Genomic DNA, 15,977 nt, shown 5'->3' with positions numbered 1-15,977 from the left:
ACGAGATACATCAGGGATATACATGAACTTACACAGGTACTGCAGTTTACGGAGGGGTAGATTTATTAAGCTTGTGAAGTGATAAAGTGTCTGTTTTTTATCACCGGCCAATCAGCTCCTAACTGAAGTTACAGGCTTGGTTTGAAAAATGACAGGAGCCGATTGGCCGGTGATAAAAACCAGACACTTTGGGGGAAATTTACTAAAGGAAATTTGTAAAAAATAGGTGTATTTGTATCCAGAAATACATTTATTTTTGACATTTACTATCCCGAAAATACGGCAATTCGTATTCGTATTGATAGCACATCAAGACGACTACGAATTGACGTATTTTCGGTATAGTAAATGTCAAAAATAAGTGTATTTCTGGATACAAATACACCTATTTTTTTTACAAATTTCCTTTAGTAAATTTCCCCCTTTATCACTTCACCGAGCTTAAAAAAATCTACCCCGACTTTATTTTCCTAACAATAACTGAAAGGATTCAGGGCCCTATTCAGCATCACACACTGAAGTGTGGATAACACTATCTGGCAATATCCGTACTTCTCTGCATGCTCCAGACTACGCATGTGCACTTCATAATAACCATGCATTATAAAACAAGCTTATAGGAGATTGTGCCTGGGTACACTAAACTGCATCACATAATGAGTGTGCGGAGATATCCTTCTGGCTACTACAGGACTGGTGTGGACAGGCTGCTCTATAGTTTACAATGCTTTTTACTATGCCAACTTTCTCTGCCTCCTTTAATTCCAAGATCATTTAGTTGTAATGTTATATCTACAGGAAGAGGGAGATAAGAAGATGATCAATATCTGCATCTAACTATCTCTAGGAGTGAAGAGAACGGTGCCTTTCATTGCAGTATGCCCATACAATGCCAAGCTATAAATCACTGGTTCCCTCCGCCCATGGCGATATGTGCAGCACACACACTACTCACTGTATCTGAACCCCCCAGCACTGTCGGATGATACTCCAATATATTTGTCCTTGTTCTTCTTGGCTTTCTTCCTCTCTTCTCTGAGCCGGTCGTCATCCTGGACAAAGTCCACCATCTCCTTCACCTTCTGCCGGATGTTAATGCCTTGGTCTTTGCCATTTTCATCTGCAAAAGCGTAACCGTTATTGAAAAAAAAAACACTGAATATCCTGTCCACCATGGTCTAAAGCTGGCCACGCACTTGTCTGATTTGGCCACATTTCACTGGATTCCGACGAATCGGGCAGAGAGAGTAAAGAGTGGCAAAATTGCATGTGTTTGACATCCGATTCGATCCAATGCGCCGTCCCATGTGCATCGGATCGGAGACTGTACCTGCTTCCAGGTCCGATCTCCGATACGGACAGCCTCCGGCAGTGGGGAATGGGACTACATGCGATATATAGCATAAGAAAGGACCGCATGTGATCCCCGGGTGGTTCAAGGGTATTTTCATGCAACTTATCCATCTGAAAAGTCGCATAACTGTATGGGGGCCTTAAAACCGATGTCAACCCATTAAATCTGTTACATGGCCTGTAGTGTTCTAATAGTTTGACCTAATCTATTACACAACTTGGAAATAGGTTACGAAAAACACAAATGAAACAAATAACTTGCATAAATATACACTGCTCAATCATTACATCTGCAATAATTAAACTATATGGATGTTATACACAGTAAGCCTGTATACATTTCCACAGTGTAAGGGTAAAAGAAATGTGGCTCTTTTCCCCCATGATTCACAGAGGAAATGGTATTGATGTAACAGCAGCTACAATGACTGTCTTATGTGGCAATTCAATGAGCTGCACTGTGTGGCAGTGGTCTAGATCACAGATAATTATGGCAGGGCAGGGCTGCTACTAGAAGTACAAGGTAAAATAAGCAATGTGATCTGTGAAACGCTGCACGAGTTTATACGTCATTCTGGCACTTTGCAAGCTTCACTTTTAATCGAATTGCCCCCTTAGCTTTTCAATAAACACAATGAATCCCTGGGTGCCATCACACACACAGTGCCACGAGATAGGACATAGTAGGTGCAGCACTCAGATTCATTAAATGACCGGGACACACCAATGTGAATCAACGTTTCAAAAGTTATTAGAGAGATATATATATATCTATATATACACACATACATACACACACACACACACACACACACACACACACATATATATACTGGTTTGATTGTGTGTGAATAGCATCAGTGGTTGCTATGTACCACACACTGTGTTATGTGGAATAGAATGTGATCTCATGCCAGCATCTGTTTGTGGGCAGAACAGATTTGTCGTTTCCGCATCTGACACGACCACGACGTGCTGGATCCTAGTGAATTCAAAGACTGCCTCCTCATTACAAATAGTATCTAAGATGGCTGCCCCCTTGAAAAATAGATGACAGGAAAATTAATTTAAAAAGCTCTTTCAGTGATCTGCACTAGTCCTACCCAGTGGTTAGAACAATCATAATTAAAAATTACAAAAAACTTCAGTGTTTCTCTGTAGCAAGACGGCAAAAACAAGAGACATATGGGACTCAAAATGGCTTTTAACACCATTTATATCATATCCTTTTTAAGTTCATTAACGGTCAGAACAGAGCAGAAGCTTTTACTTATAAACCTGTGAATTTTTTACTGTAGAAGTATTTTTTTCATTGCCTGAAAACGACCAAGACGACTATGTGGACTCTGAAAGAGTTAAAACTGCTAAAAGAATAATACATCTATATTTCACAGCTTCTCATGCCGCCTCCTTATTAATACACCTCCACTCCTGTCCCCATTAAAGACTACGCGAAAGCACGCACAAAGAGCCAATTTCTAGCAAATTAACACGTTTTACTGGACAGACTACACACAGTACGCTCCAGCGTCTAATTGCCGATAACCCGGCTGTGAGAGACTCCGCCGCCTTTCAGGAGTAGACGAATATTACGCCTGCCGCCTCCACTGTACCAAACCACACTCCCCCCCCTACCCTATTTGGATGCATTCAAAACGCACCCTGGCTTTTCCTTTGCACTGTAAATATTATTTGGCGTAGGCTAGAGGGATAGTGAGGTAAAATAAACCCAGCTTCAAACAGCCGTTCTTGTGTGTTGGAGGGCCGACCTTTTTCCCGGTGTATAATTAAAGCGCTCCCTTTTCTTTCTGCCGCCACAGGGGACCAGCCTCTGGTGCATATATTAATATAAACCTAGGCCGCTTGTGTTGTGCTGCTTGTGTTGTTATTGGGTTTCTCCTCTCGGCAAAAGTTCTTCTGCTCGCTAATTAATACTCTAGGGCCCCGTGTCTTGGAATCTGTTCTTCACACAGCCTGCAGCGGCTCGGGCCCAATTAGGCCTCTGCAGCCTGTGAAGACGTTCGGGTGAGTGACAAGTCCAACAACTGTTTTAATTTGCTCCCTCCCAACATTTCTTTTTTTTTTTTTTTTGCTAATACTCACCTACAAAGTGGTAATTTTCCATGGATCGTAAGTCATAAATGTGCTCCCTGGCGCTTGTGACGACTCGCTCCGATCCGTTCCGTATGAGGTAAGCCAGCAGCAGCAAGGACTGGAGGAAGGGGAGAGAACAGGGATGTGCAAATTAGCAATCTCACTCTTCCAAAGTGAAGCTGGAGCCACAGTGAAAATATAGTGATCTGTAACCCTTCGTCTCCCAGGACAGCGATAACGGTTACCCACAAGGTTAGAATGATAACAGCGATCAGGTGTGGCAAAGTATCCTGTGGCATTTACTTTTTACTTACCCTCAAATTTAACATGTCAAATATATGGTAAAGTCGAATAAGTATCAGCCATATAGATTAACATAAAACAGATGCTTCAGGTTTCATGAGTTTTACAGAAACAATCACCTCTATAACCTATGACTGACTGGGTCAGGGTGGTGTGCGTAGTTAAAAGTCCTCCCCAACAGAAATCCCCATGACAATCTAAGCTCCATTAATTCTATAGAAACTGATGATAGAGGCAGGGCCGGATTAAGCCTTTAGGGGGCCCAGGGTCACTTTAGACCCCTCCCACTTCAGTATAAACTTGCTCAATGGGTAAGTTCAGGGGGGGGGGGGGTGATATAGTCATAAATATATATATTTACACATTTATATATACAGGCTCAGCACTGCCTCTAATTTAAAACACTCCCATGAAGAGGCCGCTGCTGCTGCTGCTGTCCTCCATGAGCCGGAGAAGCATATTATGAGCTCCACCAAGCAGAGCTCAGCACAAGCCTCTCAGCCTCTGCCCTCTTGTGCAAAGTGTCATGGGACTTCGTCAACTCCCATTAGTGCACTGCACACTTGTGCAGTCATTGTGCCTTGGCTCCTGATGCTCAGCACCATTAATCATTGTCACATTGGCAGATTGGCAAAGCTGCAGCACTACCCTACTCCCATGCACAAAACCTTTAGCTTAAAAAAACAAAAACAAAAAACATTTTCGAAAAAATACATGACAACCACAGGGGGCCCCTAGATAGAGGGGGGCCCAGGGGTACTGATCCCTGTGCCCCCCCTTAATCCGGCCCTGGATGGAGGCACCCACTAACCAAATATGCATGAGGTACCAGTTTCTAGTGAAGCTGCCCTACATGGGCTGTGTGTAGGTGACCAGTGGTATCTCTGCCACCGAATGGACATGACAAACGTGAGGCGTGCCACCATGTTCTGCCTTTCCTGTGCAGTCCTCACTGCGCGCTTGCTCCATCTCCCCACTGTGCAGTGAGGCCAGCTATATCAGCGCTGTGTCAGTAGAGGACACTAATAACATGCGATCGCTTTCTAGATTTCATTTCACTCTTCCAAGAGCATTACAGTAATTGCACATTCTGCGGGATTCACCAGCGTTAAGCATATGGGGCAAAGACACAGAAGCTATTAAATGTGAATTATGGAGCAGGTCATGCTTCCAATTGACTCCTCTAGCGAATGAAACTGCACATGACTAGAGACAAGTGAGTGGGATGGAAGTCGGAGCGTGTGCGGATATGTGCTCCCTTATCACGGTACAGATGGAATGAAAAATGGCTGAAATTTCACAGATGGCAAAACATATTTAAGTATACTCATAGTGCATCGGAGGTCACCATCTACAGCAAGGTCATAAAACTATTGGTGTCACCATTACAGAGAGTGATTTCTCAGTTTACTTTAACACCAGATGTAAATCGGTTTCATCAGCCAGTAAAGGATATCTTGCTATGCATTATAAAAGGTACATTGGGTGAAATTTACTAAGATGTGAAATACATTTCACAGGTCATGTTGCTATGGCCAACCAATCACATCCTGTCTACTATCTTCTAGAGCAGCCATGTCCAAACTGCGGCCCTCCAGCTGTTGTAAAACTACACATCCCTGCATGCCTTGCAATCATTTTAGCATTCCCTAATAGCAAAAGTGTGGCAAGGCATGATGGGACTTGTAGTTTCACAACATCTGGAGGGCCATAGTTTGGACATTCCTGTTCTAGAGGGTGGTAAATAAATAAGAAGTAGTTTCTGATTGGTTGCCCAGAGCAACATGACCTGTGAAGTGTATTTCACATCTTAATAAATTTCACCCATTATATCTTCTATATCATGTAATCAGCTGACAAGTTTTACTGCTACAGTCTTAACATGATCACATTATATTGGGCAGTATTCAAATGTTTTAGTGACGGCAGCCACTAGAGGGTGCTGAACGAAGCGATACAATTATAGCTCTGTTCGGACGCTGCGTTTTATCTCGCACCCCCGGGGGTGGCAAGATGAAATCTGCGAAAAGTCACCCGTTTGAGCACTCAAACAGGACTTTTTGCGGCTCGCCTATTAGTTCGGTCGCGTTTAACCGCTAAGCATGGCTAAACCCAACCATAATGAGCGCGATCAGCACAGTGCAGGTTTCCCCCGATCTCCCGCTGCTTTAGGGCACCCATTAACCTGTGTGCATGATCTTACGACCGGCCAGCGATGATCGGATCTGTGAAATGAAACAGAAGTACAGATTCCCTGATCCTGCTGGGATCGTGGCCACCAGGATTTTTACAAGTTTAATATCTCCGATTCCCCAACATGACTGTCAGGGGATAACATTAATATTCTCCTTGATGCTGCCATAACATAAATATTGAATCATTCTTCAAAATGGCCGCCTTCACTGTGGGTGCTCTTTCTAGTATTCCCCAATAGCAAAACTGTGGCAAGGCATGATGGGACTTGTAGTTTCACAACAGCTGGGGGGGCCATAGTTTGGACATGCAGGCTGTAGTGGATGGCAGGTCATGAAATACCACCTGTCGGCTCAAAAAAAATAAACCTGTGAAAAACTCCTGTCGACATTTTGACTGTCAACCTAATGATTGTGTCGACCTTCCAGCCCTGTCGATCTTAGCCATGTCAACCTATTCCATGTGTCGACCTAAGCTATGTTGACCTTCAATGGTCGACCTAATGACCGTATCCCATGTAGATGACCGGTCCATGGCTGAAAAACTGAGAAGGATAATACAAGTTGATAAGAAACATCCTAGATGGTGCACCGACTGGCCACTAGATGGTGCACCGACTGGCCACTAGATGGTGCACCGACTGGCCACTAGATGGCGCACCGACTGGACACTAGATGGCGCCCAATGGAGAAGCGTTCGGGCACACACACCTGACATGACAGAGTCCCGCCTCCATTTGACAGACTGGTAACTGGTTTTACATAAAATCAACACAATTTAAACCGCTAATCTGAACTTTGTTCTATATGCAAGAAAACAGGCCGGATGCAGACTGCAGAAAGTAAGCAAAGTTACCAGCTCTCTCAGTCAGTTACTGTCACCTTCCCTCCACCACCCACCACCACCCTTCTGAGTTCTGAAACAGAGATTTCACTGCAAGAAGAAAAAAAAACCACAGAAGGAAATGTTAGTAATAAAAGGAGAGAGCCTGGACGAGCCCGGCAGCTAATCCTCAGAAGAGAGGCTGGATGTATAACTAGTGTGTGTGAACGCATTAAATATTAACGGGAACAGCTCTCTGGGGAGCACAGGGAGAGAGTGCACGGTGCACCCTGCAGGCTGCGTTACTGAACCTCCTGCTTCCTGTCACCCTGAGCAGCAAATCATCTGCTGTGTAACATACATCAAACCCGAGAGCATGTGTGTATGAGATACGTGAACACACAAACACCGCACAAGTATTTTATCTCTCAGTACGTGTAGACAGAAAGGCAAAACACTGTAGATTATGTCAATTATACTGGATGCAAGGCGGTTTTCCACCTCCCACCAAGGCATAAATGATGCTTCTGGTTTAATGTTGTAACTAGGGAGTAGAAAACAAAGAAGATAGGAACTGAATCAATACCGGACAATTACCCAACACAGGGGGATACAAGGCCCAATAAATATGGCTGATTTCAGGGCTACTTAGGACATGCAGAAATATATTTAGAACACACATAGGAACTTTGCAGAAAATCTCAGATACTACTGGTACATCTCAGTGCAAGCCTTTATTTTGTATCTCACTGTACAAAGGTATAGGTCAGGCATGTCCAAACTATGGCCCTCCAGCTGTTGTGAAACTACAAGTCCCATCATGCCTTGCCACTATTTTGCTATTAGGGAATGCTAAAACTATGGCAAAGCATGCTGGGATGTGTAGTTTCACAACAGCTGGAGGGCCACAGTTTGGACATGCCTGATCTAAATATTCACAGGAAAGGGAAAAAAAAAGATTTGTACATGGGGGTGCAGTCAATTTACCGATGGATGTTTGACCAATGGTCATTATACTGATACCTATTGATCCAAAATATGGACACGTTCAATATACCAACATGTTGAATTCACCGAAGGTCAAAATACAGACATTTAACATGCCGACGAATTAACAGGAGTTTTTAAGCTATTTTTCCCAAAACCCGACTTTCATATTTTACCATCCCAGTGGACCTGGAGGGGGAATATGATAGTTTATTGAGCACAGCGAGGCACGCATCCGAAACACATGTCAACCTAACAGCATGTTAAAATGTCGGTATTTTGACCATGTCGGTCAATTGAACATGTCAATGTAATGAATGTCAGTATATTGACCGCATCCGTATTTTGACTGTCGGTATAATGAGAGTCGGTCAAACGTCCGTCGGTAAATAATACTGAACCTGTACATGGTATATAAGTAGCATTTAACATTTTAGGTTACTTGGTCCTATGAGGCGGGCCTGTAACCAGGGCAATTAGCACTACCTTATTGGCTTTAGTACATATTTATTTCTGAACTTCGTAGTATCAACACAAAAAAAAAGTATCAGTACTTGTGTAGTTTCACGGCGGCAGTTACGTCGTCAGCGTAGCATCCCTGTCAGAATCAGCGTAGTGTTCCCACAGCCAGCGTAGTCAGTCAGCAGTGAGCCCCGTGAGGGGACGCGGAATACATGTAAAGTTATCCGCGTCCGCTCGCCATGCTTTGGCCTCGATGGCTCGCTGCGCTCACCACACTTTATAAAGTCAACTCCACGCCGACGTGGATAGTGGTGGTATGAACAAGTCGGAAGGAAGATACTGTGTCTCAGACAGATGGAGCGCCTCTCCGCTGGCACCTCTGCCAGCGGAGAGGGGATCATGCGGGCGCCGGTGCTGTGTGAGAGGCACTCACTAGGCTTGCCAGGGACAAAGCTACAGCTCCCGGGGACAGTACGGTGACTACGCAGGGCTGCCACGGAGACACTACGCTTACTACGCTAGGCAGCCGTTGGGCTACACAGACAATGTAGCGTAAGCTGCCGCCGTGAAACTACACAAGTATCAAAATATCCTTTTCAGAAGAGCCAGTTATTCTCATAGGAGATTACATCATTGGCATATGTTCAATGCCGGGGGAGAGCGGTGACTGCGAGCGGGAATTTTTGCTCGCAGTCACCGCTCACCCTTTCAGTATTCAACTGACCCCCCTCATACGCAAATTCCCCCTCGCTCCGTTTTTTTGAGCGAGGGTGAATTGGCGTATGTGCCTCCAAAAGCTGCGAGAATCGAGGCTAATTACAGCGAAAATAGAAAATAGTGCCTGCGCTGGCTGATCCAAATAATTGTATCAGATGTTTCTCAAAAATATAAACAATAATTTATTAAAATACATTCAATGGTAATAAAAATCACACTAAGCATGCAACTGACTTATAGTCCATATTATGGGGTATATAGATCACTGGGACAGCGATTGTGCAATAGCTGAGAATTTGTAAGGTGCTACGAGATTATATTACCATCCTGGTCGATCTGGAAGATATTCAATTGGCCAGATGTGGGATCACAGTCCTGAATTGCCCTGTGGTGGGCGGGGGCTTAGACGTTCCCCTCCGATGTAAAAGTCCTTTGGAGACTGGGATTAGGGATCATGCAGATATCCCAAAAGTTGGAACTCCAGTTTCTTCCAATTTGGACGTCGGTATAATTATGGTAACTGTGTCCCTTGGTTTAGCAGCAGAGTTCAATGACCAAATTTGTGGATGGGTCCCATTCAGGGAGATGTAGGGTCTCAGTCACCGGATCTCAGCAGCACAAATGGAGTTGTTTTTGAAAAAGCTCAACGCGTTTCCCCTGATCTGACCTCCGGCTTCCTCAGGAGCAAGTTTGCTGCAATAGCCTCGGCTCTTGCAGTTTAGGGGAATCCTCGCAGTTCTGTGACTGCGAGGATTCCCCCGGAACGTTGCATAGTGCGAGCGGCCGGCGCGGGGGTTAAACTGCGAGGATCACTGGTTTTCTTTGATCCTCGCAGTTTAACCCCCTCGCCGGCCGCTCGCACCGGCATTGAATACATGCCAATGAGTACACTCACCCCTGGGCCAGCAGTCTGAGTTTTGATGGGTAAAAGTAAGCCAACTTGGGAGAAAGCACAGTACAGCCTGAAGGCTGCATTTGGCTGTTAAGCCTTAAACAGCAGAACAATGTGTTCCCAGCCAACACATCATACCAATTATACACACTGCATGATGCAGGGTATCACTGCGCAACGTACCATGCCATGCTGCAGCATGACATCACACATGATATCTTCTGATTGACTATGCATCATGGCCAACCACGACCCGCATGCTCACACACTGTACACGTCGGTCGTTTCAGCTTTGGTCAAAAAGTACATTGTGCCGATATCATTGTAGTGTGTACCCAGCCTTAGTGCTAGTGTCCCTGCTCTTCTCCTGTGCGGGCTGGGGAAAGCTGTTCCAGCAAAGTGCATACAGAGCTGGATAAAAGCTGGGTACTTATGTATTATCTGGGCTCCCATGTTAAATGCACCCCATTTTTTCATACCCCTACTATCCAACTACGCATGGAGTTCATTTTATATAGTGTGGCGAGCGCAGCGAGCCACCGTGCCCGAAGCGTGGCGAGCACAGCGAATGCGGTCTCATAAGAAAAACGGGAGCCCAGATATTACATAAGTACCAAAAGCTGCTTTTACTTTAATTACTATATGGAACATAAAATACTGCGTCGTATAGCATTAATAAACAAATAACGGTACTTGTTTCCTAGCACGGCCACCACGATTTCTATCGTGGTGGTCGTGTCGGAAAAAAAATCGTGTCGGTCGCATACCAAACTGCACACGACGCGATGTACCCGATTTCTCCATAGGCTTCAATGTTAAAATAATTTAACATTGAAGCCTATGGAGAAATCGGGTCCATCGCGTCCATGGTGTGCAGACGCGATGGACCCGATTTGTCCATAGGCTTCAATGTTAAATTATTTTAACATTGAAACTGAGTACATTTAACATAGAAAAAATGGGTAAATGGCCCAATATGGGCCATTTCTCATTGGGTATGGCCCCGGCATGTGTGTAAAAAATAATGTCCCCCCATTGTGACCGCCACCCCCACGATGGACGCGAACCCGAAGCGTGGCGAGCGCAGCGAGCCCGAAAAGGGCGGCGGTGCGCGTCCTCCGACCTTTTCATTCCCCTACTATCCACGTCGGCGTGGAGTTGAGAATATATAGTGTGGCAAGCGTAGCGAGCCACCGAGCCCGAAGCGTGGCGAGCGCAGAGAGCCCCGCGCGGGGACGCGGATACCTGTCAAGCCCGCGAGGGACGCCCCTCGTGGGCTTGACAGGTATCCGCATCCGCTCGCCACGCTTCGGGCTCGGTGGCTCGCTACGCTCGCCACACTATATATTCTCAACTCCACGCCGACGTGGATAGTAGGGGAATGAAAAGGTCGGAGGACGCGCACCGCCGCCGCTCGCCACGCTTCGGGTTCGCGTCAATCGTGGGGGTGGCGGCCACAATGGGGGGACATTATTTTTTACACACATATGCCGGGGCCATACCCAATGAGAAATATTGGGCCATTTCCCATTTTTTCCTATGTTAAATGCACTCATTTTCAATGTTAAAATATTTTAACATTGAAGCCTATGGGGAAATCGGGGGCATCGCGTCGGACGCGCATAGGCTTCAATGTTAAAATATTTTAACATTGAAGCCTATGGGGAAATCGCGGGCATCGTGTGCCTTAAAGTTAAGGCACACGATGCCCGCGATTGTGGCCGTGATAGGAAACAAGTACCCAAATAACTACAAGACCCATATTTCATGAGTGTACACAGCTACAAGTAACAACTCAAACCCACTAGGGACCATTGTGACCGTATTAGGACATGAGGCTGTACTTTGTGTGTTATCATACAGGAGATTGGTTCAACCTAATTCGAAAAGCAGTGGCAGATCCTACCTGTCATCAGGCATTAATGTGTTATGTCACTGGGTCATGTGGGAGAAATGTGGACTGGCCTGAAATTAGCGGCTTCTCGCACATTGCACAAAAACTAAAAAGCAGCCCAGGTTTCTATGGACTGCATCCGGATTTGTGAATGTTATTACAGGGGAGTGGGTTCCCATGGGAAGTGCTCACTGTACTAATTACAGTCTGAACTGCCAGTCAAAGGGGGAGAAAACCCCTCCGCCCCCTGGGACAGTCTGTTCAGTTTTGATTAGCAGGGAGTGCTCCCAATGGGCAGCCTCAGCTAGCCAGCCTACAGTATAACAGGGGGTGTCAGATAATACTGCCGGCCCTGCAGCCACTAGGTAGAATCCAGCAATGAATACAAGTCATCCTAATGAGTAGTGACGGTAAGACATTGCTAAGCACTTTTATTCAATTATAATCAACTGGCACTTATACCAATAACTTACGCTATATAAAAATCCAACTATTGAAGGAAAGTCAACAATTGCACTCCATGTTGCCAATTATAACGGTTGATACAGAATTATGGGATTACTAGAAAAATACAAATGTTCAAATCCCCATAGAAACAGCACATACACGACATACACCATTAGTAAATAAGCAAACATGTTTCTCATACAGACTTACAGATTATTACCTGTGACTGTGATTTAGATCGATACAAGGTACAGAGTCTTAGGCATCACAGTAACAAATCACCAATCACCCGTTACCTTGTAAACTCTGCGCCAGTTCTTCTTGTTGTCTTTCAGCATTCTCGTCCACAGCATGTTCATTAGCTCTGGGAACTGCTCATACATGAATGTTGCCCTGAAACCAAAAAAAAAAAAAAAAATGTTCAGACAATTAAGGTGTCATGTTTTCTTCAAGCTGCTGTTTTTAAAACGAACACTAGATGGCAGCAGATAACAAATATCAGCAGAAAACACAGAAACCTGCTCATCTTATTAACAAATACATTTCAGTCTTATTTTGATTGAATTTCACATTTGAAAACAGATACACCTGTGATACATAGGTCGCTCACCCCTGCGCTGTGATTCCTGAACTATGACTTGTATATAGACGTAGGCAGCACTTGCAAAGCACAGAGAATCCCTTAGAACACTTCTGTAAACCCTCTAGACCTGGGGTAGCCAACCCTAGTCCTCGAGAGCTACCAACAGTGCATGTTTTGCAGGTCTCCTCACAGAATCACAAGTGAGCTAATTAGCTCCACCTGTGGATCTTTTAAAATGTGTCAGTGATTAATGAGTGCAGCTGTGCAGCAGCTAGGTTGTCAGGAAAATGTGAACTGTTGGTAGCTCTCGAGGGCTAGGGTTGGCTACCACTGCTCTAGACAAACCTTGTTTTACATGGGTGTGCTACAGGGGTCCGACAGTCATTAGCCCGACGTCAGGATCCCGAATGGCCGGACACAGACAGCATGGTGAGCGCAACTAAGCCCTTTGCGGGCACGGTGGCTCGCTACGCGGGAAAATAGCCGACGGCCGTCGGGAACCCGGCTGTCGTGTTTTCACAGTCGGGATCCCGACGTCGGATAAATGACTGTCGGGATCCCGGCCGGCACCAGTTTTGCATTCCCTCCAGATTGGTGGCAATGTCATCACTGCAGTAGTATACATACCATGCGCATAAAATGTCAAGCAGTATGGGACACTGGAAGACAGGCACCACTATGTTGACATGTGATTAAGCATTTTGTGTGTGTGTGTGTCGGCAGTACAACTTGTACAAAATTGTCCCATTGACATCCATACAATGCTTCAAGTACAATTCCAAGCTTGTCGACATACTGTAATTGTGTATGCGTTCCAGGGTTCCATAATGGTTTTAACCAGACAAATTAAACCCAGGTACAATGCAGTGCTGAATAATCTTTTTTCTTTTACATTTTTAAGTGTTACAAAATCACAGGCACAAGGTTTGAGCAATGCTGACCCCACATACAAAACCTGACTTCCCACATGAACGCAGAGTATTAAGGCCCTAGGCATAGGTCAGATTATTAACCCATTCAAAATCATGTAACCATAGTGACCGGATGCTGCCATCTTTTTCAGTACAGATTAAGAAATGTGAGTATTCATGAATGGCCTACTCTTATCTCAGCTAATGCAAATGATCTTAAAAAAATCATATATAGGTGAATGCCAACTCTGCTGCACACTGAGGGGACCGTTTCTGCAAAAGACCAAATCATGTGGCAGCGTATTGTTAGTGGAAAGAATCTTGGGTTACTTATTAAAGAGGTTCATTCATGTATTTTCCACCCCACTGATTTCCTGGTCTGTAGAGCACTGTATGAGACAGGAAGTGAGGTGTGCAGAGGAATGTGAGCATCACCACTTACCAGTAGTTTCACATAGTTTGCATTCTGACTTTAGGCATAATACACACACACACACACACACACACACACACACACACACACACACATCGTTAGATTATAAATAAGATATGGTAACCATTAAGAGCCACAAGCTAAAACTGTAGTGATTACATGATTACAATCATTTAAAAGCAAAACACGTGGGCAACAAAATGGACATTGTTGATATCTTTATGCTGTGTACACACGGTCAGATTTCCTTTCCGATGTTGACGAATAGTCAACATCGGATCGGCATCGGATGCAGATCGCAAGGGTTTTAACCCTTGCGATCCCAATCCGATCCCGATGCGCGTTCATGTATCGGAAGCCAGAAAGTCTTGGCTGCCTTGTCTATATAGTGCAGATCTGCACTATATAGTCAAGATAGGATGCAAATCGGATGTGCCTTAAGATCCTATCCACGATCCGATCTGTTCAGATCGTGGATAGGATCTTAAGGCACATCTGACCGTGTGTACACACCATTAGACTTGAATTACTCCTTGGGCCAACAATCAGAAGATGATCTCTGAATCAACAGCAGCTAAATTACATAGAGTGTAATACTCTTTGGCCCTGATAAGTTTTCCACAGTGGCCCCTACTTGGGTAGTTTCGGAACTAAAATCTGTGTGGGAAAAGGTACACTGACAGATTCCAGATCTAATATCTAGACCCAGTTTTCTCATACATATTAGTTGCCAAAATCAGTTGGATCTTGCAATTCTGCAATCACATCTCCTGTGGTACAACTACAATGAGTGAACGGGATTGTCACTGACGACACAGCTGCTACGGGCAGTTATACAGCCTAAAGCGAACGTGATTACCTGTCCACACCACAAGGTCACCGCAGCATACAGCCACAAATCGTGCCGTGGCTGACTGCTGAAAAGCTGATATTTGATTGGTTGACATGAGTTACAGTAAAATGTGTTTTCCATAATGCTGTTTTGCATTCAGGATTGAACACATGTACTCTAGTGAGTATGACAAGTGCCTGCATATTAATCGGTTACATTAACGGATGCTGATAAGCCAGTGAGGATGTGGATCTGAGCAATAAGCATCACTCCAACGGTTCTACATAAAGCAGCAAGACAACAAAACAAGGACTGTATTTTGTATTCCAAGCACGGTACACAGGGCAAATAAAGTTTCCTGCCCTGCTCTCCACCTTCACAAGAAGTTATAACTGGGAAAGAATTGTCTTCTCTTCTCCCGGGAAACCAGCCATTACTTACTTGGCTATCTCTCCCATGAGCTGCCCGGAAGGTCCCCAGGGGTCATCGTTGGTCGCCTCTCGAACCTTAGACTCTATCTCTGAATAATTCATCACCACATTGGTGCTGCGAAAGAGAGAAAACACAGGTGATTAGCATTAGTCCTGAGCCGCACATAGAGACTTAATAATAACACTGCTGGGCTCCCTTAATGAGCTGCTTCTACAGGATGGGATGGACCGTGCCTAGTACTGCGGATACCCTGAGGACACCTTACAATGCATTTAACTTATCTGCGAAGAAGAAGGGGGGGGGGGGGGGATTGTATTCCATTAGGATCTGGAATACAAATGAGACCAGGGATCACATCACCCTTGGAATTAATCCAGCATAAATGGCTTGTGGTCACAATAAACCGATCATACTGAGAATGTGCAGATTTCGGGTGGCAGGATGCCCGTGGGGGAGCAATATGTGCCTTTTACGAGATAACAGGTTACACAATATCTGCACTTTGAATAGCGAAAGGAAGAGATGCTCCTTTCTGTTACAGCGAAGGAAACCAGATAACAATCTGCCCTGTATCGAACACCCATCGTCCCAGGGATGTGTCGTTTTTAGGACCAAAATGGGT

At 44.9% G+C, this 15,977-nt stretch overlaps 1 protein-coding gene across 3 annotated transcripts in view; it reads right to left on the bottom strand.

Moving 5' to 3' along the window:
• The window catches only part of CLINT1 (clathrin interactor 1), an 81,023-nt gene that overhangs the window by 25,183 nt on the left and 39,863 nt on the right, over window positions 1–15,977 (bottom strand). For all 3 annotated transcript variants that reach the window (XM_083181703.1, XM_083181702.1, XM_083181704.1), the window contains exons 2-5: window positions 15,365–15,469; window positions 12,461–12,557; window positions 3,457–3,565; window positions 956–1,120 (exon numbers count right to left, since the gene is read on the bottom strand). In XM_083181703.1, coding sequence (XP_083037829.1) covers window positions 956–1,120; window positions 3,457–3,565; window positions 12,461–12,557; window positions 15,365–15,469 — 476 coding nt within the window. The remainder of the gene's footprint in view (window positions 1–955; window positions 1,121–3,456; window positions 3,566–12,460; window positions 12,558–15,364; window positions 15,470–15,977) is intronic.

This window comes from Crinia signifera, chromosome 4, assembly GCF_055691185.1.
Source record: "Crinia signifera chromosome 4, ASM5569118v1, whole genome shotgun sequence".
NCBI lineage: Eukaryota > Metazoa > Chordata > Amphibia > Anura > Myobatrachidae > Crinia > Crinia signifera.
This window is presented reverse-complemented; position numbering and strand designations above follow the sequence as displayed.